The sequence below is a fragment of the Apodemus sylvaticus genome, chromosome 3 (assembly GCF_947179515.1).
Source record: "Apodemus sylvaticus chromosome 3, mApoSyl1.1, whole genome shotgun sequence".
NCBI classification, from domain to species: domain Eukaryota; kingdom Metazoa; phylum Chordata; class Mammalia; order Rodentia; family Muridae; genus Apodemus; species Apodemus sylvaticus.
In genome coordinates this window covers 127,429,816-127,454,852 of record NC_067474.1, presented here as the reverse complement: position 1 = coordinate 127,454,852, position 25,037 = coordinate 127,429,816, and the positions used below count along the sequence as shown (strand labels likewise).

Sequence of the window (25,037 nt, the reverse complement as noted above, 5' to 3'; positions counted from 1 at the left end):
TCGTGGAGGAGGTGGGACTGTGTTGGGTAGAGGGACATATAGTGGATGCAGGGGGAGGGAGGAGGGGAAGGGAATCATTGGGGATAGGGGCTTTTGGGAGGGGGAAATTGGGAAAGGTTTTACCATTGGCAATGTAAATGATGAAGATACTCAATAAAAAAAGAAAGAAAAGTCCCAAAAAAGAAAAAAAAATAGAATGCAAATCGCTCCATTCTTATCTCCTTCTACTAAGCTCAACTCCAAGTGGATCAAAGACCTCCACATAAAACCAGACACACAGAAACTAATAGAAAAGAAACTGGGGAAGACCCTTGAGGACATGGGCACAGGGGAAAGTTCCTGAACAGAACACCAATAGCTTATGCGCTAAGATTAAGAATTGACAAATGGGACCTCATACAATTACAACATTTCTGTAAGGCAAAGGACACTGTCAAGAGGACAGAACAGCAACCAAAAAAATTGGGAAAAGATCTTCACCAGCCCTACATCGGACAGAGGGCTAATATCCAATATATACAAAGAACTCAAGAAATTAGACTCCAGAGAGCCAAATAACTCTATTAAAAAATGGAGTATACAACCAAAGAATTTTCACTTGAAGAAATTCGGATGGAGGAGGAGCACCTTAAGAAATGTTCAGCATCACTAATCATTAGGGAAATGCAAATCAAAGCAACCCTGAAATTCCACCTCACACCAGTCAGAATGGCTAAGAATAAAACTCAGAAAGCAGCAGGTATTGGTGAGGATGTGGAGAAAAGGAACACTCCACTGGTGGTGGAATTGCAAGATGGCACATCCATTCTGGAAACCAGTCTGGCCATTCCTCACAAAACTGGCCACGACACTTATGGAGGACCCTGCTATACCACTCCTGGGCATATACCCAAAAGATTCCCGGCATTCAATAAGGACACATGCTCCACTATTTTCATAGCAGCTTTATTTATAATAGCCAGAAGATGGAAAGAACCCAGATGTCCATCAATGGAGGAATGGATACAGAAAATGTGGTATATTTACACAATGGACTACTACTTAGCTATTAAAACAATGAATTCATGAAATTTTTAGGCAAATGGTTGGAACTGGAACATAAAATCATAAGTGAGGTAACCCAATCACAAAAGAATACAAATGGAATGTAGTCACTGATAAGTGGATATTAATTAGCCCAGAAGCTCTGATTACTCAATACACAATTAATATATCAAATGATTCCCTAGAAGAAGGAAGGAGAGGGCCCTGGTCCTGGAAAGTCTTGATCCAGCATTGCAGGGGAGTACCAGGACAGAGAAATGGGAGTGGGGTGATTGGTGAATGGGCAGAGGGAAGAGGGCTTATGGGACTTATGGGGAGGAAGGAACCAGGAAAGTGGAAGGCATTTGTAATGTAAACAAAGAACATAGAAAATAACAATAATAATAATAATAATAATAATAACAATTAATAATAATAAGTTAATAAAATGATAAAATATAACATATAAGCTAAGTATATAAAATACACATATTTTATATTGCTTCATGGAGCTATATAAAGTAAGATTTCATTAAACTCAAGACAAGACAAAAAAAGAGACAGTATATTCTCTTGTTTTAGGGTGCAATATTCTGTAGATATCTGTTAAATCCATATGGTTCATAACTTCTGTTAGTTTCACTGTGTCTCTGCTTAGTTTCTGTTTCAATGACCTGTCCATGGGTGAGAGTGGGTGTTTAAGTCTCCGCCTATTATTGTGTGAGATGCAATGTGTGCTTTGTGCATTAGCAGTGTTTCTTTTACAAATGTGGATACCCTTGGATTTGGAGCATAAATGTTCAGAATTGAGAGTTCATCATGGTAGATTTTTCCTTAGATGAATATGAAGTGTCCTTCCCCCATCTCTTTTGATTACTTTGGCTGAAACTATTTGATTCAATATTAGAAACTAATAATTTTTACTGTTGCCGTATACATTTATTGACTAATAAATTTTTTGTAAATACTTAAAATACATGAGTTGAATCAATAATATTTTTGAAGCTATGCTTTTTCTTGTGGAAGGGACAAAATGATTTGGTCCCAAAACATCTGAAAACACTGGCAGCTTTAGTTATTGCCTCGCACAGCACTCTGTAAAAATATGATCCTTTGAGATTATGCTCAAACCACAGATTATATTTCACATAAACTAAGTATCATTCAGAAACAAAAATCTATAAAAGCAAGAGAACAATAGAAACACTGAAATTATTAATATTACTGACCTTGGTTCCATAATAGTAGATACACAGGATTGTTGCAGAGAAGACTATGAATCACTGGAATTAAGAGACTATCACTATTATGTTTAATTTGTGGTCATGTGACTGTAAAAAGACATTAAAAAGGCAAGTGATGGGAAATGCATGAAGAAATATTTGTTGTTGTCCACTGTTGGTGGAAATGTCAACTAATGAGGGCATGGTATGTTATACTCTCAAAAATAAAATAAAATTACCAAGTAGTCTGGAAATTCCATGTTTTGGATATATCCCCAGAAGACTGGAAATCATGCTCTAAACAAGGTCTTTGTATGCCTATGTTTATAGAAGCACCATAACCAATAATAAACAGAAGCAAAATTCGTGTTCTTTTTACTTAGGCCTGGTATAAACCATCAGAATCTACAGTTCTACAAACAAATCAAAATAGTATAAGGTGGAAATGATACTTTGTTCTAGCTATCTTGTGAAAGAAGAAACAAAAAATAGTCTAGATTTGGCTCATTTGTCAGTAAGTTCATAAGTCATTTTTTGTCTATGAGTGGACTTTGTTTATAGCACAATCTCTTATAAAGAATAAAATCTATTTTATTATGACTAAGAGTACCTGATATTAGATTTACTACCTTAACCATTTTTACTTTGCATTTCTGTGACATTAAATACATCCATATTGTACAACTCTCATTGCTACTCATGTCTATAAATGCTGTCATCTCCACAAATTGCATCCATCAAACAATAATTCCACCTCTTCTCTTATTTCTAGATCATGTCCACCTCTACTCTCTATATGTAAGGTCTACACTACTTTAAAATATTGATATTAATGGAATCACTAAGTGTCATTGCATGATTATTCTACAGAGAATAAGCTCCTAAAACACATATATAGATAGCATATTACGAATTTGCAAATTTACTCTTATTTGTGTTAAGGATATTATGTTTATTTCACAGGAGAAAAATGAATGAAAAACTCCTCTAAATGTTTTTTTTCCATCTTTGTGATTTTACATTACAATTGGGGCTATAGCGTTGGCTTACTATGCTGTATAAATTCTCAAATTGTGGGTGGCCATGATCAGAAATCACATATTTCCAATGGTCTTAAGAACCTCCAATCATATATTCATTACTTTTTCTACTTCAACAATGTAATTTTGACACTGAGTAATGCCTCAGTTTCTCAGACCAAGAGAAATATGCTTTCCAGTGGTTATGATCCACAGGTTGAGAACTACTATAGAATACACAATTTCTCTCATTGTTCAGAGCCTTGTGAACATAATTTCCATAAGGCCTTAAGGATACAGGGGTGGAAAACTTATCTCAAATATCTTTCTCTTGTATTTTTTTTTAAATTGCTACATTGACTTCAGCTTCAATGATAAAAAGAAAGAATAGCTACAGTTGATGAACACAATTGAAATAAAGCAAAATATGTTGGAGAAATAGGTATTTTGAGAAAGATGTCTATTGATTTGCATCAGTGTCTAAAATAACTATTTGAGTTTCAAAGCATCTATTCACAATAAACATGTATTATTAATTTCATGTTATCCAAATCCTTATTTAATTATAGAATTTCACTCTGACAGTTATAATTGGCCTAATCGCTTTTGTGAATATATTTATTTCAATTTGATTTCACTTTTAAAAGTTCATTTATTTTAATTGAAAATATTTTTTCTTACAATGTATTCAGATTATGGTTTTCTCCAAACTCTTCTCAGATCCACCCTACCTCCCACCTATCCAACTCTAGCTTTCTTTTACTCTATGGTTTACAAATATTCATATTTGATACACTGTAGCTTGAACACTCACTCCAATATCCTCTGAGCTCTCCAACACATCTACATCCCAATTTTATGACCTCTTTTTATGTTTTGGTAAGCCAATGAGTTTAATGTCTGTTATATATGCGAGTTATCTGATCATAAGCTGAGGCATAGGCAACCTACCAATGGTCAAACTTCCTCCCCTAATACTCAATTCCTAATACCTCCTCAGATAGAGTTGGAGCTTTGGAATCTCCTGTTCTTATAATGTTCCAACTTTTAATGGGCTTGATTTCGACTGTAGAGTTTAAGATACTGGAGCTAGTAAGATGGCCCAGAAGTTAAGATCACTGATTCCTCTCTGAAAAGACCTGGGTCCAATTCCCAGAACCTAAATGGTGGCTAAAAATGATTTGAGGAATCTAACAACATCTTCTGGCTTCTATGGGCACTATACATGAATGCAAAAACTCCATATACAAAAGTGAAATTTTAAATGATAAAAAATAGAAGTTAAAGTAATTATCATTTCCTTTACACTAAAAGGTTGAAACATTCAGAACAATTCATTAGGTAATGATGACTGCTGAATTTTTGCAAAACCATCAAACACTAACATCCACTATAAATTGAAAGAAATTCTTTCTTGTGGTGCAGAATAACCAGATCATATAACTTTAATTTTCTCAAAACTTATTTTTAATGCTGGTTCTTAAATGCTTTAACCTCCCTCATAGCCTACCACCAACCAGAGATAATGGAAAAGAAAAGATACGGGAGAAGTGGACCTGTTTGAAAATGGTTCTTTGTAGCAACTCCTATCTGTGTTGTCTGGAAATCAGCAGTTCAGTACAATTCAATCATCTCACAAATACTTCACAGATTCACCAGCAGTCTAGTTTGGTAGATTTGGGATAGCAAGCACAAATCATCAGTGGTGGCACTATGTATCAGAGACAGCCAGGCTTCTCAGCCTTGGCCCAAGTCAGCAGGATGGACCTGAGGGACACCAGGAAAAGTTCTTGTCTATGCATCTTTCAGGGAAGTGATGATCATCAAAAACATGAGACTCACAAGCATTATACAGCTAGCTATATAAGCAAGTCTAGCTCTGCCCATCACTATCCTTTGAGTCCTATTTATACTCTCCAAGCCTTGTGTGTCCTCCAAGGGTCTTGCCTCAGCATGAGCCTTGCCTCAGCACAGTTCTTGCCAACATCACTCTTCCAGTCAGCTGGAGTCTACAGAAGTGACAAGAAGCTGCAGCACACCACCAGAAATGTGTTTCTCTCTATGGAGTACAGAGAAATGCAGCTCAACTGGGCAATGTAAAGTGGACCAGTGCATTTGTGTTATTAACAAAGAATCTTTTATTGCATGTCATTCCATGAGCTTGCTTTAGCAGAACGTCCTCTCTTTTATCTGCTTCAGTGAAAAGCTCCTTCATGAATCTGCCTTAGTCTTTCACCTATGTCCACTTCAGCTAAATTTTCCTCATGTGTTTCTCCCAGCCAATTAACATTCAAAAAATCCTTTAAGTGTCCACTTCAATTATGCCTATAAAATTCAGACTCTGAAATTAAGGTATGGTGGTTGTGTATTAATGACCTATAAGGACCTGTAGTTCAAGCAACAATCAGTCTTTTGCTAAATAGCTCATTAGGCAGTTGAAGGAAGACCTTTATATGAGAAACCAGCCTTTATTTACATACATCTTAGTGTTAGATGCAAATGATCATGATTCCCATAATTGCAGGCACTGAAATTATGAGTTCCATTGCACTCCATCTCCAAAGAGGATTTAGTTTAGAAGGCCTATGCAGTACTATTCAGCCATTAGAAACAATGAATTCACGAAATTCTTAGACAAATGGATGTAGCTGGAGGACATCATACTTAGTGAAGTAACCCAGTCTCAAAAGATCAATCATGGCATGCACTCACTGATAAGTGGATATTAGCCTAGAAACTTGGAATACCCAAGATATAATCCACATGACAGATGATGTCAAAGAAGAACAGAGGAGTGGCCCCTGGTTCTGGAAAGGCTCAGTGAAGCAGTACAGGGCAATACCAGAACAGGGAAATGGGAAGGGGTGGATGGGGGAATAGCAGGAGGGAAGAGGGCTAATGGGACTTTCAGGGAGTGGGGAGCCAGAAAAGGGGAAATTATTTGAAATGTAAATTAAAATTATATCAAATAAAAAATATTATAAGCATTGGGATTCGTGTGGAGGCACTCTACATTGGAAAAATGCATCAAGAAAATGGGAGCTCTGTGTGTGTGTGTGTGTGTGTGTGTGTGTGTGTGTGTGTTATTTTAATGTATTTTAAAATTATTTATTTTAATTTTTTCATATTATTATATAATTACGTTATTTATACCTTTTTCTAAAGGGACTATTTCCAAAACATTTTGGAAGTCAGTAGAGCACAGAGTGTCAGGGTACAAGTGTAAAGTCTATATTTTACGGTTCTCTCCTTGTATTTACAAAACAAGCCAAGATTTAGGATTAGAAAGAAGAGGAAGACATAAAAGAGATAGCTGTTTTTAAGGGTGAACAGGTTTGGGGTTGAGACTAAGCAGGCCCAGATGAAAATAGGTAATGTTTCCTTTATTGCATGTCACTTGTCATAAGTAGGTGTTTTTAAGAGCTAGAGAGAGAGAGTTATATATTCTTTTGATCATTTGCTTTTGTGTTTCTACAAGAAGATAAATGATATTTGACTGTTTTAAGGATAGAAGGGAGTATAAAGACAATGGTTTAAATGTTTTTAAGTATACAGAGATATTAAGCTCCACAGAAGGAAGAAGTTAGGGAGACTGAATGAAATGCTTTAAAGCAAACCTAAAAAAAGTTTATGTGAGGATAATACTCAAATTCTTTGAACGAGGCCACTGTGGGAATTCTGGGACTGACTATCCTGGCAAGACAGATTAGAAGCCTAAGAATAAGATTACAGAGTAAGCAGAATGGAATTAATTATAGCTATTAAAATATCGAGGCTTGTGATATTAAAAATTTAGAACAAAGGCAGGGGATAGGGTGTCTAGCCTATCTAAGACTCATACAGTTAGTAGACAGAGATATCAAATAATCTAGGTTGATCTTATGAAGGCTGGGGCAGGGGACAGTAGAAGCACTGTCTCAACAGATATTTGTTTATATTGCTTTATTTGCTTTGAATTGTTTTAACTATTGAAATGATAGTGATTTCAAGTTTGGTGGTTGTAATAAAATTCCTCTGGGAGAGGTCACACTAAACATTTAATGATTTCTGCTTATTGGACCAAAGACATGCTATTTTGGCAGAAAGGCTCTGCATTTGTGTTGACAGGAAATGAGGAATTATTATGGATCCCAGGTCATATTGCCTCATTCAACCTTTCATGGATCTAGTCAGAACATCAGTCAAGCCCTGACCTAAGCCTTTAAAGCATGCAAAGACTGAATAACAGATGCTAAAGCTAGCTTTCTTAAAAACTAACCAAATTTTCTAATTTTCTTATCCCTCCACAACCTTTTAAAGAATTTTAATCAGCCCTGTTCAGCAGGAAGAAGTTATGGAGAGTCACCAGCCAAATTCCCTGGGCTTAAGGTAAGATGAAGGTTATTTTAGAAATTATAGAAAAGTTGTCATTTTGAGGGGTAATTTGGGAATGGTCATAATTTTGAACAGGGAAGAAATAGGTGGGACAAATTGTGAGCCATAATCTTAATTGGTATAAATCTTTATAATTGATGCCAACTTGAAGTTATAATTTCTTACATCGAACAGAATTTATTTAGTTACAGACTTAATGTTTTCATTGGTATGATTTTTTTATATTTAAACAAAATTTGAGCTTAATATTGTTACTCTTAGGTAGGCATTGTACTTATACTACTCATTTAAGAATGTAAAGCCTAGACCCAGCCCTTCTAATAACTGCTATTACAAACTATTTTGAGATGATTAAACAATACAAGCTAAGGACCAGATAGCAAACTCATAGTTATATTAGATTCTGATTTCATTATAAAATGATGTTTTGTTATATTCCAATTAGAAATATCTAGAGTAGTCAAGGTTTAACAGTTCAGATTGCCATTTATGTGTGTGTGTGTTCTTCAAAAACATCAGAAATCCACAGAATGTAATATTTAATGTTATTTAATCATTTAACAATGATTAAATGTCTGCTACTGACAGTACCCCCTTCTTGGTTCAAAGAAGAAATTGAGCATCTTCCCCTCCAGGCAAGGTTGCTTATCATGGCAAGGTAGCCACTGAGCAGAAATTGCCTATTACATCGGCAGACAAAATATTTTGCAAGAAAAGAAAACATTATGCAGAATTGTTGACTATTGGCTCTATCAAGACAGGGTAAGCAGTCTTTAATAATTCTGCTTTGTCAGATGATTAGGGAGATGTCCGGGTAGTCAGCTGTCTCTAAAATTGTTTACATTTGAGAAGCTATGTTTGGTGCTTTGTATATATCTAGGAAATGTTTAAGTCATTCTCAGATTTCTGATGGGGTTGAAGACTAATTTTAGTTTCATAATCAAACTCAAGTTGTTTATCATTAAGAGAGAGGTTATTGAATGGAAGACATGATTTTCAGATGGCACTACAGGCTAAAATCTAAACAAAATCTAGGCATAGAATCATAATTCTTTAAGTTAGGAATGATGTCAGATCACTTTATCTAATTGACAACTATGATGGACTGAATGTCATTGCATATCATACTATGTAATTTACATGGTTGTTATAGTTTTGTTTGATTTATGTCTGGGAGAAGAGGTTTCTTTAAGACAGAAGAGCTGAGATGTAGGGGTCGTTCTGACACTATTCTATTACCCAGATTGTTGACCTATCTGTAAAGAAACTATGGGCCAATTGTGAGATGGAAGAAACAGGCAGAACTTCTGGGTTCCTGGAGGAAAAGAGAAATACTCAAGGGATGAAGAGACTTCACCAGGTTTCTGATGGACAAAAGTTGACCAGACATGTGAGGTCTCAGGTAGAGCAGTGGCCTGTGGTTGTTCCTACAGCAGGCTGGCAGATGTGATATAACTGAGCAACTAAGTTTGGGGCAGGCAGGATATGCAGAGATAGGAATATTAATACGAGCCTGCTTTTCCAGGGAGGAGATAGTAGCACTTAGCAATTGTGTCAGAAGGAATGTTGGAAATGAGCAAGTGTGCGTGTGTCTTTTATCAGTGGATTCAAGGGAAGTTGGGTGGAGGAACCTGTTCCCATAACTTAGGCAAGGTACTCCCACAAAGATCTCTAAACTTTGAGTGGAGGTATAAGAGTTATTTCATTTCTGGCTGACCACTCCTGAGTCTTTTCTTCTCTGAAGCATGGACAGTACTTGGTCTCCTACAAAGAAAAGCTTCTTTCCTGAAGATAGAGATAATCATTAAATTATAGTTATAAAGTCATTAATAGTCAGTTTAACACATTGGCATTTATCAGAGTTATAGCACTATGCTTTCTTCTAGATAAAGTGGCCTGTCTAACCATAAGCACTAACCCAATAATGCTACCATATATGGAATTCCACCAAAATGGAAAATCTAAAACAAATGGATGGATTTGTAGATATGTATAACACCAAAAAGAGGTAAAGCAAGATAGAACAGAATAAACAAGTAGAATTATAACACACAGCAAGATAGAAGCTGTAATTAAAAGTCTCCTCATTTAAAAAAAAAAACCCCACAGACAGATAGATTCAGCACAGAATACCATCAGGCCTCCAAAGTAGAATTAATATATAACTATCTCTCAAAGTATTTTGTACACTAGAAAAGAAAGAAACATTTTCAATTTTTTATGAGGCCAATGCTAACCTGGTACCAAACCAAAAAATGATATGATAACGAAAAGAAAATTATACGCTAGTATTTTTTATAAATATGAAGGCAAATTTGTAATATTTGAAAAGTGAAATGAGGTATTATACAAATTTTCGACCATAATTAAATACCAACTAAAATTTCCCCAATGTTACATCTCTCTCTCTCTCAAACACACACACATACACACACACACTCTCTCTCTTTCCATCCCCCTCTATCTAATAATTCCTATATTACTAAGTCTATTTAGTGGTGATTGTATATATAGGGATGCAAGAGTATCTATTGAAGTATTGGAACCTTCCATGGAGCCATTTTCATAAATCACACTCAAAATTCATAAACTTACACTCACCAGCCAACCCACATACATAAAAGCCATAAATTAGCTATTTAGATAAAGGTGGGACTTCGGGAGCTCATAATTCATCCATGCTGAGAATTGGCTGGATTGATCTAGCACAATCTTGTGAAAACAGTCTAAGATGTTATGAGTTTATGGATGCAACTATGCTGTATTCATGTAAAGTAGATTCACTTCAATGATATACTTCCTCCGATTCTTAGCCTTTTTGTCTCTTTTTCTATCATTATTACTGTGTACTGGGAAGAGGAAATGTAGTAAAAGTGTCTTATTTACATCTGAGCACCTCACAATCCCTTATCACCTTCAAATTACCCTCTTTGGTCTATGTATTAGTTATCCATTACAACAAAAAACTTCTCTAATAAGTGTTGAGAAATGCATGGATTTCTACTTTACTGAAATAAAAATTATAAAGAAAATGGATGAATTTCTAAATGGAATAATCTACCAAAGATAAATTAAGATTATGTAAGTAATTTAAATTGACAAATAACAATTATGATATGGAAGTACTAACTTAAAATATCTGACCTGGAAAAATATAAAAAAAAAAAAAAATAGCTTAGTTCATAGATACATGTGACTTACTGAAGTTAAATCAAAAGGAATTAAATAATTTAAACAGACTCATAATCATGCATGAAATGCAAGGTGTAAATGAAGATACTCGAATTTTACAAAAATGTACACACGCAAGCAGTGGAGCAAAGAAATTTTCTCAGTTTTCAGAGAACGCCAGTACTACTTCAATTATTGTATAAAATAGGAAAGAGAACTTCAAAATTCTTGTTGTGAAGCTAGTAATATCTTAATACCCAAGCCATCCCATCTTGCAAAAAAAAGGTGAAAATTATAGGCCAATCTCCTTCATGAACAGGTAAAAATTCTCAATAATGTATTTGTAATCTGTCATCAAGAACACATGAAAAGATGATACAACTTGGATAGGTCTCTTTTATTCCACAGATGCAGGGAAGTTTCAATGTGTGTAAATCAATAAATGTAACCAAGTACACAAACAGATTAAATCAATAGAAACCAAATGATAATCTCATTAGATGCAGAAAAGGCCTTGAACAAAATGTAACATCACTGGGCTCAGAAACATTTAGTAAAAAATTAGAAACTTATCTCTACACATCAGAGATGACTAAGAGAACAGTTTTAAAAGAGAGGAAAATACTTTTACCAGAAAGAGATAGGACTGAATCTGGATTTACCAGTATTTAAATAATGTGATACTCAGATTTCACATGATTGTCACACCAATGGGCCCAAGCATTCAACTTTGTCAATTTAGTCATGACTTTTGTTGACATATGGCCCAGTGAGACAGAAGAAAGCCTTTCATAAACTAAATGTTTCTGATCACACTGTCAGGAAGGATAATTTTTCACAGTCCAGTAGAAGCAAGCTCCATCTAATTAGAATATGTTTACTGAGGAAAATTTACATTTATAGTACTTAGCATTTACTATGGTGACAAATACCTTCAATATCTAACTAGAAGGCAAATATTATCGTTATTAGAAAGTCACACTGATCAATTTACATTGCAAAGAATCATAATACTATCAAATTGTCTGGCACTAAAATTATCTTTAAAATGTTTTTATTTATTTACATCTATCTGTTTATAATTCTCTCCTTGGTCAGAAACCAAATCATGTTTTACTTTCTTATGTTTCTAACTCTAAACATATCCACTAACTAAAAAGCATCTAAATGTTCCTAATCATCAATTGTGTAATTAATGTGAATTAAGGTGTACTGTTGTATGAAACATACATGATCAAAAACATTCAGCACACAAAAAATTAATATTCTTATAATTACTATATTAAAAGTATTTAATATTGCTTACATGGGGAATTTTAATCTATTCATATTGGATTAAATTATATTTATAAAAATTATTATATATTATTATAAATTATAATGTTATATATTATATGTTATATAATATATTATATATTAAATTATATATACATATATATATTATAATTAGTTTACTTGCTGAAAAAAATCTAACATCACTTTATGACCAAAGTCTGGGAGAACCTAGAGATACAGGGGTATAGCACAACACAATAAAAGCAACAAAAAATAAACTCACAGCCAACATCACATTAAATGGAAAAAAAAAAGTTGTTTCCACTAAAATTAGAAACAAGACAAGAATGTCCACTCCCACAGTTCCTGTTTAGTGTCTCTACTGAAATGTTAGCTACATCAATAAGATTTTAAAAAGGGAGAAAAACAGGATAAAATTTTTAAAATGAAAAGGGAAAGAATAGTTAATTCTCTCTATAAATCTAAAGATGTCATTAGAAATATCTCAAAGCTGATTAAAATTTTGTCAGTGTAGCAAGGGTAGAAAATTAACAACAAAAGACATCCTTATGTACCAATGACAAACATACTAACACAAAATAAAGCAAATAGGAGTTCCAAAAAATGGAATATATTTAACCACAGAAAGTGAAATACTTGTACAATTAAAACATGAAGACAGGGGGAGGGAAGGGGGCTGATGGGACTTTCAGGGAGTGGGGGTCTAGAAAAGGGGAAAACATTTGAAATGTAAATAAAAAATATATCGAATAAAAAATTTTAAAAAAAATTAAGACACAATTAAAGAAAATATAGGGAAATAAATTAAATTGCCCATATGGTTTTTGTATTATAAAAGTGGCCACTTTAGCAAAAACAATATATTTATCATTGCAATCCTGATGTACTTATTACATTGCAAGTCTTCACAAAAATTCAAATCAAAAATATCAAAATTGCAGCACAAACACAAAAGGCCACGTATATAAAGAAAAGTCTTGAACATTAAAAACATTGTTTTTGAATGTTATATTCAAAAGGGATATCGCTATCCCTTATTTCAATTATAATATAGAGATATAGTTATAAAAATAGCATAGCACAGGAAAAAAACAGACATTGATAACTGAATAAAATTGACATCCTAGACAGAAGGCTACCTTCTACATGATTTTACACAGAGATCAAATATAGGCATTAGAGAATAGATAAAATCTTCAACAAAATGGTGCTGGACAAATGGTTAGCTAAAGGTACAATAATGAAATTAGATGTTTATGTTTCACCCAAGACAAAAATCAACTCTAAAGGAACTAAAGAGTTGAACTTTATGACCAGATTCTCTGAAATTGATAAAGTAGGGATGATTCTTCAATTTGTAGGAACAGAAAAGAACAGGACCACAGTAACTCTGATATTAGTATCAATGACAACTGACATATGGGACCTCACAAAACTAAGTATAAAATAAAAAATTTGTAGGACAAATAACATCACCATTTTAATAATAAAATAGACCACAGAATGAGTAGATCTTTACTAGTTGGTATATCTAACAGTGCCTTATTATTTATAGTATAATTAAAAAACTGAAATAAAATACCCAAGCAATAAGAAAACAACCAAAAATTGGGAGATATGACTAAATAGAGATCTTGCAAAACAAAACAAACAAAATAAAACAAATGGCAGAGGTAAGGTGTTTTCAAAAAGAAAATCAAAACATTTTGACATCAGAGAAATTTAAATTAAAACTTTTTTAAGGTATCTTTGTGCTCAGGCTGACGGGACAGGCGACCTCAAGTACCAAGATATCCTGTGTATAAGACCTCTGGGGACTAAGATCACTGAGCTGCGGACTGCCGCCTGTGCCCAGGTCCTGGGCTGAGCAGCAGATCGTCTGTGAGCCAGCCAGGCCTGGGTCTTGGGCCCTGCAGGAAGTCGGCAGACACCATCTATGAACACAAGCAGACAGGACAGGTGGCCCCAGATACCAAGATATCCCGAGTTTAAGACCTCTGGAGATGCAGACCACCAAGTGGTGGGCCACTGCCTGTGCCCAGTTCATCTGTGAGTTAGCCAGGCATGGGTCCTGTGCCCTGCAGGATCCCCACCACAGTCTTCACACCCTGACAGAGCAGAGAGGCAACACCAGGTTAGGTCCACATAGACAACCCAAGTAATAACATTTCTTGGGGCAGAACACACCAGGGCTCCAACAGCATCCAAGAGGAGGGCAGCAAAACAGCAATCTGTGCCAGGGGAAACCCAGTCATCCGGCTGTGCAGAAATAGCCTTAACAGGAGGTTCAAGCACCAGCCAGTGACAACAAGACATACTAACACCAGAGATAACCAGATGGCAAAATGCAAACATAAGAATCTTACCAACAGAAATCAAGGCAATATGGTACCATCTGAACCCAACTCTCCAACATCAGCAAGTCTGGGATACCCCAACACACAGGAAAAACAAGATTTGGATGCAAAATCACTGGTCATGATACTGTTAGAGGAACACATGAAGGGCATAAATAAATCTCTTAAGGAAATTCAGGAGAAAACGGATCAAAAGTTGAAGTCCTTACAAGGGAAAAACAAACATCATTGAAAGAAATGCAAGAGAATATGGGCCAAAAGATAGACATCAATAAGGAGGAAAGGCAAAAATCACTTAAACAAATACAGGTGAACATGGGTCAACAGGCAGAAGTCATGAAAGAGGAAATACAAACATCTCTTAAAGAATTACAGGAAAACAAAAACAAGCAAGTGAAGTAACTGAGCAAAAACATCCAGGATCTAAAAACAGAAGTAGAAACAACTAGGAAATCACAAAGAGAGACAACTTTGGAAATAGAAAACTTTGGGAAGAAATCAGGGGACATAGATGCAAATATCAACAATAGAATCAAAGAGATAGAAGAAAGAATCTCAGATGGCAAAGATACCATAGAAACCATGGAATCAACAGTCAAAGAAAATGCAAGATGTAAAAAGCATGTAACCCAAAACATCCAGGAAATCCAGGACACAATGAGAAGGCAAAACCTAAGGATTATAGGCATATATGAGAGTGAAGATTTACAACTTAAAGGGCCAGCATATATCTTCAACAAAATTATGGAAGAAAACTTCCCTAACCTAAAGAGAGAGAAGCCCATGAATACACAAGAAGCCTATAGAACTCCAAGCAGACAGGATCAGAACAGAAAAACCTTCCGTCACATAATAATCAAAACCCCAAAAGTACTAAAAAAAAGAATGAATATTAAAGGCAGTAAGAGAAAAAGGCCAAGTAACATATAAAGAAAGATCTATCAGAATTACACCAGACTTCTCACCAGAGACCGTGAAAGCTAGAAGATCCTGGGCAGATTTCATGCAGACTCTAAGAGAACACAAATGCCAGCCAAGACTACTATACCAGCAAAACTCTTGATCACCATAGATGGAAAAACCAAGATATTCCATGACAAAACAAAATTTACACAATATCTTTCCACAAACCCAGCCCTACATAGGATAATAGGGGGAAAACACCAATACAGGGAGGGAAACTCCACCCTGGAAATAGCAAGATAGTAACTTTCTTTCATCAAACCCAAAAGAGCATAACCAATCAAATATAAAAAATAACATCAAAAATGACAGGAAGAAATAATCACTATTCCTTAATATCTCTTAACATCAATAGATTCAATTGCCCAATAAAAAGACATAGACTAACAGACTGGATAAGGAAACAGGACCCTACATTGTGCTGCATACAGGAAACACACCTCAGGGTCAAAGACAAACACTACCTCAGAGTAAAAGGCTGGAAGACAATTTTACAAGCAAATGGTCTCAGGAATCAATCCCGAGTAGCTATGCTAATATCAGATAAAATTGACTTTTAACCTAAAGTCATCAAAAGAGACACAGAGGAACACTTCTTGCTGGTTAGAGAAAAATACACCAAGAAGAACTCTCAATCCTGAACATCTATGCTCAAAATGCAAGGGCACTCTCATTTGTAAAAGAAACTTTACTAAAGCTCAAAGCACACGTTGCACCTAACACAATTGTGTTAATAATTGTAGGTGACCTCAACACTCTACTCTCCTCAATGGATCTATCAGGAAAACAGAAATTAAACAGGGACACAGTGAAACTAATTGAAGCTTTGGATCTTTTAGATTTAACAGATATATAGAGAACATTTTATCCTAAAGCAAAAGAATATACCTTTTTCTCAGCACCTCATGTTACCTTCTCCAAAATCGATCATATAATTGGTCACAAAACAGACCTCAACAAATATAAGAAGATCGAAATAATGCCATGCCTCCTATAAGATCACTATGGAGTAAAAGTGGTCTTCAATAGCAACAAAAACAACAGAAAGCCCACATACAAATGGAAACTGAACAATATTCTACTCAATGACACCTTGGTCAAGGAATAAAGAAAGAAAGAAATCAAAGATGTTTTAGAATATAATGAAAATGAAGACACAGCATACCTAAATCCATGGACACAAAAAAGCAGTGCTAAGAGGAAAACTCATAGCCCTGAGTGCCTCCAAAAAGAAAATGGAGAGAGGATACACTAACAGCTTAACAGTGCACCTGAAAGCCCTGGAACAATAAGAAGCTAATTCGCCCAGGAGGAGTAGAAGACAGGAAATCATGAAACTCAGGGCTGAAATCAGTCAAGTAGAAACAAAGGGAACTATACAAAGAATTAACAAAACCAGGAGCTGGTTATTTGAAAAAATCAACAAGATAGATAAACCCTTAGCCAGACTAACCAAAGGTCACAGAGACAGTATCCAGATTAACAAAATTAGAAATGAAAAGGGAGATATAGCAACAGAAACAGTAAATTCAAAAAATCAGCAGATCCTACTACAAAAGGGTATACTCACACAACTGGAGAATCTGGAGGAAATGGACAGTTTCCTAGACAAATACCAAACACGAAAATTAAATCAGAATCAAATAGATCATCTAAATAGTCCCATAACCCCTAAAGAAATAAAGGGGGTATAGAAAGTCTCCCAACCAAAAAAAGCACAGGACCAGATGGCTTTTGTGAGAATTCTATCAGACCTTCAAAGAAGACTTATCACCAATACTTCAAACTATTCCACAAAATAGAAACAGAAGGAACTCTACACAACTTATTCTTCGAAGTCACAATTACACTGATACCAACAATACACAAAGATACATCAAAGAAAGAGAACTTCAGACCAATTTTTCTTATGAATATTGATGCAAAAATACTCAATAAAATTCTTGCCAACTGAATCCAAGAACACATCAAAACGATCATCCAACATGATCAAGTAAGCTTCATCCCAGGGATGTAGGGATGGTTCAATATAAGGAAATTCATCAATGCAAGCCACTACATAAACAAACTCAAAGAAAAAAACCACATGATATTTCATTAGATGCTGAAAAAGCATTTGACAAAATTCAACATCCTTTCATCCAACATCCTTAAAAGTCTTGGAAAGAACAGGAGTTCAAGGCCCATACCTATACATAGTTAAAGCAATATACAGAAAACCAGTAGTCAACATCAAACTAAATGGAGAGAAACTTGAAGCAATCCAACTAAAACCAGGGACAAGGTTTCCCTCTCCATATCTTTTCAATATAGTACCTGAATTTCTAGCTAGAGCAATTAGACAAAATAAGGAGGTCAAAGGGATACAAATTGGAAAGGAAGAAGTCAAACTATCACTATTTGCAGATGATAGTCTACTTAAGTGACCCAAAAAACTCCACCAGAGAACTCCTACAGCTGATAAACAACTTCAGCAAAGTGGCTGGTTATAAATCAACTCAAGTAAATAAGTTGCCTTCCTATACTCAAAGGATAAGCAGGCTGAGAAAGAAGTTAGGGAAATTACACCCTTCACAATAGCCACAAACAATATAAAGTATCTTGGTGTGACTCTGACGAAACAAATAAAATTTCTGTATGAGAAGAGCTTCAGATCTCTGAAGAAGGAAATCGAAGAAGACCTCAGAAAATAGAAAAATCTTCCATGCTCGTGGATTGGCAGGATCAACATAGTTAAAATGGCCATCTTGCCCAAAGCATTATACAGATTCAGTGCAATCCCCAGCAAAATCCCAACTCAGTTCTCCATTGAGTTAGAAAAAGAAATTCTCAAATATATCTGGAATAACAAAAAAACCAGGATATCTAAAACTGTTCTCAACAGTAAAATAACTTCTGGGGGAATCAATATCCCAGACCTCAAGCAATACTACAGAGCAACAGTGTTTAAAACTGCATGGTATTGGCATAGTGACAGCCAAGTGGACCAATGGAATAGAATTGAAGACCCAGAAATGCATTCACACACCTATGGCCACTTGATCTTTGACAAAGGAGCTGAAAACATCCAGTGGAAAAAAAAAGATAGCCTCTCCAACAAATGGTGCTGGTTCAAATGGAGGTCAGCATGCAGAAGAATGTGAATTCATCCATTCTTATCTCCATGTAGTAAGCTCAATTCCAAGTGGATCAAGGACCTCCACATAAAACCAGACACACTGAAACTAATAGAAAAGAAATTGGGAAAGACCCATGAAGACATGGGTACATGGGAAAAGTTCCTGAATAGAACACAAATAGCTTATGCTCTAAGATCAAGAATTGACAAATGGGACCTCATAAAATTACAAATATTCTGTAAGGCAAAGGACACTATTGAAAGGACAAAAGAGCAACCAAAAAATTGGGAAAAGATCTTCACAAACCCTACATCCGATAGAGGGCTAATATCCAATATATACGAAAGAACTCAACAAGTTAGATCGCCAAGGATGCAAATAACACTATTAAAAAATGGGGTAGAGTTAAACAAAGAATTTTTTCCTGAAGAATTTCAGATGGCCGAGAAGCACCTTAAGAAATGTTCAACATAATTAGTCATTAGGGGAATGCAAATTAAAACAACCCTGAGATTTCACCTCACACCAGTCAGAATGGCTAAGTTTAAAAACTCTGGAGACAGCAGGTGTTGGTGGGGATGTGGGGAAAGAGGAACACTCCTCCACAGCTGGTGGGAGTGTAAGATGGTACAACCACTCTGGAAATCAGTCTGGTGATACCTCAGAAAACTGGGCATGACACTTCCGGAAGACCCTGCTATACCACTCCTGGGAATATACCCAGAGGATTCCCCTGCATGCAATAAGGACACATGCTCCACTATGTTCATTGCAGCCTTATTTATAATAGCCAGAAGCTGGAAAGAACCCAGATGTCCCTCAATGGAGGAATGGATACAGAAAATGTGGTATATTTACACAATGGAATACTACTTAGTAATTAAAAATAATGAATGCCTGAAATTTTTAAGCAAATGGTTGGAACAGGAAAATATCATCCTAAGTGAGGTAACCCAATCACAACAGAATACATGGAATGCATTCACTGATAAGTTGATATTAATTAGCCCAGAAGCCCTGAATAACCAAGACACAGTTAGCATATCAAATGACCCCCATGAAGAAGTAAGTAAAGGGCCCTGATCCTGGATAGGCTTGATCCAGCATTGTAGGGGAGTACCAGGACAGAGAAAAGGGAGGGGGTGATTGGAGAATGGGTGGAGAGAAGAAGGCCTATGGGACATATGGGGAGGGGGGGAACTGGTAAAGGGGAAAGCATTTGGAATGTAAACAAAGAATTTAGAAAATAAATTAAAAAAAAAACTTCTTTGAGGGCTGGGGAGATGGCAAAATATTAGGAACACTGGTTGCTCTTCCAGTGGATCTGGGTTCAATTTCCAGCACCCACATGGTAGATTACAATCATCTGAACTTCCAGTTCCAGGGGGATCATAGACCTCTTCATGTCTCTTTGGATACCAGACAAAACACCTATACATATAAAATAAATGAGCAAAAATTAAAATAACCTAATTTGAGAGTTTATTTTCCCCCAGATAGACTTCAGAAGATTCATAATATTAAAAAGTGCTTTGCAAGCTGCCAAGGGAGAAACACAATAAAAAGTGCTACCCATCTGTAGAGTATAGGAATTGTAACAGGAAGCTCTGCAAGATATCCTCAGTGTTTGTGGGTCTCTACATCTTTTTCCATCAGCTTCTTGATGAAGCCTCTCAAATGACAATTATGCTAAGTTCCTGTCTGGAAGCATAGAAAAGTTTTATTACTAATGTCATGGTTAGCTCTCTCCAATGGGGTGAATCTCTAGTTGGCCAGCCATTAGATGGGCATAATGAGTTTTTCAAGCAAATGGATGGAACTAGAAAATATCATCCGGAGTGAGGTAACTCGGACACAAAAGAACATTCATAGTATGTACTCACTAATAAGTGGATATTAGCCCCCAAATCACAGAATACCCAGGATACAGTCCACAGAACTCAAGAAAGTTAACAAGCTGAAGAGTTCAACTGAGGATACCTCAATCCCACTTTGGAGGGTGAAGAAAGCAATCACAGAAGGGGGAGGGAAGGACAGGATGGGAAAAGGGATAGGGAGAGGAAGAGGGGAACATGATCATATATTGGGTGGGAGGAAAAGGACTGAAGCCCTGAGTGCCAGCAGAAAGAATGGAAGCAGGCAACCTTAGGATGTGGGAGGTGTGGGAACCTCTAAAATGTACCAAAGACCTAGAAGGTGAGAGACTCTCAGGATTCAGAGAGAGGGACCTTAGATAAAATGCCCTACAATGAGGAGAGGGAACTTGTAGAGCCCACCTCCAGCAGAAAGGCAGGGCATCAGATGGAGGGATGGGATTGCCGTCCTACAGTGAAAACTCTGACCCAGAATTGTTCCTGTCTAAAAGAACTGCAGCACAAAAATGGAAAAGAACCTGAGAGAAAGAAGGTTCAGTGACAGGCCCAAATTGGGTTCCAGCTCAAAAGGAGACCCCATGGCCTGACACTGTAACTGATGCTACAAACAGGGGCCTATCATGACTGCCCTCCAAAAGGGCTAACAGAAAGAGTCAGATGCAGATATTTACACCGAACCAATGGACAGAAGCTGGTGACCCCTGTCATTTAATTAGGAAAAAGCTGGAAGAAACTGAGGAGGAGGATGAACCCAATAGGAAAACAGCAGTTTCAATGAACCTTGACCCCGGAGAGCTCTCAGACACTGAGCCTCCAACCAGGTAGCATACACCAGTTGATATGAGACTTCCAAAACTTATGCAGAGGACTACTGCTGGGTCTGGACTCTGTCAGAGAAGATGTACCTAACCCTTAAGGACTTGAAGCCCCAGAAAGTGAGGATATCTGGTGGAGTCATTTGGGGGGGCATTGTCTTGGAAATGGAGGGAAGATGTATGGGATGGGGAACAGTCAGGGTGGACTGGGAGGTGAATATTTTCAGGACTGTAAAAAAAAAGATTAAAGAATAATTTTTGAAAATGGATTCTAGCATTATAAAAGACAATCTGTAGCTGATTTGAGGCATTTTTTACCAGAGTAGATATTGTGAGATCATCACCATTTGGCATTTTATAGAAATAAAGCACTGGATTATATACTCCAAAAGAAATCACAAAGAACAAATAAAAATTATAAAAATTAGAATGATAAAATCATGCCTATTGCAAGTAAATGCATAGAATTGTTAACAATTGTCCCGAGTGAAGTAATCTAGACATAGAAAGATAAACATTTCCCATTTTCTCTCATAAGGGAATGTTAGCTTCATATATATATATATATATATATATATATATTTGTGTATATGTGTGTGTGTACAGGAAGCAGAGATCTTTCAAAAAGGGGAGTTAGAATAAAAGAGTGATATAAAGGTGAAACATAATAGAATTAGTAGGATTACATGGAGTGAGTATTGGTAGAACAGGGTAGAGGAGGAAATATTGGAGAGATAAAGAATACTAAAGGGCTTTTGAAAATTCGATATGAAAACTTACTATTATAGAAACTTTCTAAATTATATACACATGTATATAGTAAAATGGGGTTTAAATAAAGGTACCTTATGCTGATGGCTAATTTGATACTACATAACAGTAAATAAAAACCTCATTTTTATTTGGAATAAATGTGTAACCCTTTTTTGTGTTATTGAACAATGGAGTTTGACAGAGTTTAAACCTTCTGGACTATTCTGAACCCTTTCAACCACAATAAGATTCAAACTACTAGATTGCATGTACATTATAAAATGCAATTTAATAAATCATTTATACAACGGAATCTAGATTCTTGATGGATCAATCTGGATGCCTTTGCAGTCCTAGTCCTGTGTGAAAGTTTTGGAATTTCCAAGGAATGTTACCGATGCTCAGTCCACATTAGAAGGCCAAAGATGGTCAAATATATCATCACAGGATTGCAGTAGCACCAGTGATAGACACACTTGCTCAAGAAGAAGCAGCAGCAAGAAGGTGACTTTGCTTATGCTTCAGACTTTGAAAGCAACACACCATTTGAGGGCAAACCTCTCCATTTATCCACCCCCATTTGTTAGTTTTCTCTGTAATTGTACAAGTTGGGTCATTGTTTCTAGTGATTGACTCTGGAAGGAAGGAAAGGCAGAGTAAAAACATTCAGACAATGGTTAGAAAACAAAATAAAGAAATAAGATGGCACCATGCGACAAAACCTGGAGCGGCGGCAGCGGCAGCAGCAGCAGCAACAGCAGCAGCGGCTGGTCCAGAGGAAGAGCCATCAGCAGCAGAACCAAACAGACAGGGTCCAGGCAGACCCTGCGCCCACGACCACTGGCCATCGCTGGCCAGCCAGGCTGCAAGCAGCTGCAGATTTACAGTGCCTTTCACCACAGAGAAGCCACATCAGAACTCTACCTCCCACCAGCCAGTCAGTTATGAGGCCTCCATATTGGTTCTCGGTCGCCAGAGAAATCAGACTGAGGTACGCAAATATAACCCGAGACCAACACCGCGGGGATCTAAGCCCGGCGGACGTTGGCCTGCACCCAGGCCCTGGGCTGATGGGGAGGGGGGGGGGACCGGGGTGCAAACCTAGCCAGGAGGTTGTTTGCACAGGGCGGCGCCTGTGCTGCCGCCATTTTGCCTACAGGAAGCCAGAGAGACCTAGCAGGCAAAACCAAACCAGCTAACAGGCATAGCCCAAGGCGGACATAGCAGGGGTCTCAGACGGTCAGGCCGTGGACTGCCCCCAGGCCCTGGGCTACTCAGTGGGCCATCTGTGTGCCAATCTGGCCAGGAGGTTGTTTGCCCAGGCCAGTGCGCGCGCCACTGCCATTTTGCCTACGGGAAGCCAGAGAGACCTAGCAGCCAAAACCAATCCAGCGGCAGACATAGCAGGGGTCTCAGACGGTCAGGCCCTGGACTGCCCCCAGGTCCTGGGCTACTCGGTGGGCCATCTGTGTGCCGACCCGGCCAGGAGGTTGTTTGCCCAGGCCTGTGCGCGCGCCACCGCCATTTTGCCTACGGGAAGCCAGAGAGACCTAGCAGCCAAAACCAAACTGGCTAACAGGCATAGCCCGAGGCAGACATAGCAGGGGTCTCAGATGGTCAGGCCCAGGACTGCCCCCCAGGCCCTGGGCTACTCGGTGGGCCATCTGTGTGCCGACCCAGCCAGGAGGTTGTTAGCCCAGCAGACTCTCCCAGCACTCTCAGGGAGCGCGCTCACACCACCATCCTAGCCACCTGACAGACCCAATTAACACTCACAGCTGAGGGGAACTTTGCTCGAACATTGGCCTGTCAGGCTTTTGCCTACACACAGGGCCTGAGCAGCTAGGCTAGACTTGTGTGCACCAACCCAGTTGGGAGTTCTGCTGCCCAGCAGAGTGATCAACACACATAAAAGGTCCCTGCAACATACAGCCTCAGCACTCCCTGAAGGAGCAAACGGGCACCATCTGGTTCACAGACACAATCTGGGGCAAAGAACACTAGGGCTGCAAGGGCACCCAAGAGGAGGACAGCACATCAGCAATCTGCAACAGGGGAAACCCTGCCATCCAGTGTTGCAGAAATAGCCCTAGAGCCTCTCAGGAGGTTGAAACACCAGCCAGAGACAAGACCAATTATCTCCAGAGAACAAGATGGAAAAGGGCAAACGCAGGAATGCTACTAACAGAAATCTAAGCAATATGGCAGCATCTGAACCAAACTCTCCAACATCAGCAAGTCCTGGTTATGCCAACACACCAGAGAAACAAGATTTGGATTTAAAAATCACTGTTCATGATGCTGCTAGAAGAACACAAAAAGGATATGAATGAATCTCTTAAACAAATACAGGGGAACATGAATAAGCTAGAAACGCGTATAATGGAAACACAAAAATCACTTAAAGAAATGCAGGAGAATAAGGTCCAAGAGATAGAAGCCAATAAAGAAGAAAGGCAAAAAAAAAAACTTAAAGAAATGCAGGAGAACTTGAGTCAAGAGGCAGAAGTCATGAAAGAGGAAACACAAAAATCTCTTAAAGAATTACAGGAAAACACAAACAAACAAATGATGGAACTGAGCAAAACCATCCTGGATCTAAAAACAGAAGTAGAAACAACTAAGAAATCACAAAGGGAGACAACTTTGGAGATAGAAAACCTTGAGAAGAAATCAGGGGCCATAGATGCAAATATAAACAACAGAATACAAGAGATGGAAGAAAGAATCTCAGATGCCGAAGATACCATAGAAACCATTGACTCAACTGTCAAAGAAAATGCAAAATGCAAAAAGCTTGTATCCCAGAACATCCAGGAAATCCAGAATACAATGAGAAGACCAAACCTAAGGATTATAGGTATAGATGACAGTGAAGATTTACAACAGAAAGGGCCAGCAAATATCTTCAACAAAATTATGGAAGAAAACTTTCCTAACTTAAAGAGAGAGATTCCTATGAATATACAAGAAGACTACAGAACACCAAACAGACTGGACCTGAGCAGAAATTCCTCCCGTCACATAATAATAAAAACCCCAAATGCACT

The 25,037-nt window shown here is 37.3% G+C and overlaps 1 protein-coding gene across 1 annotated transcript in view; it reads right to left on the bottom strand.

Annotated features, from left to right (window-relative positions):
• Positions 1-23,135, bottom strand: part of LOC127680340 (selection and upkeep of intraepithelial T-cells protein 2-like) — a 112,186-nt gene extending 89,051 nt beyond the window's left edge. Inside the window, exon 1 of the mRNA XM_052175825.1 lies at positions 23,089-23,135. Within this exon, the coding sequence (XP_052031785.1) occupies positions 23,089-23,135 (47 nt within the window). The remainder of the gene's footprint in view (positions 1-23,088) is intronic.
• Positions 23,136-25,037: the final 1,902 nt, after the last annotated feature.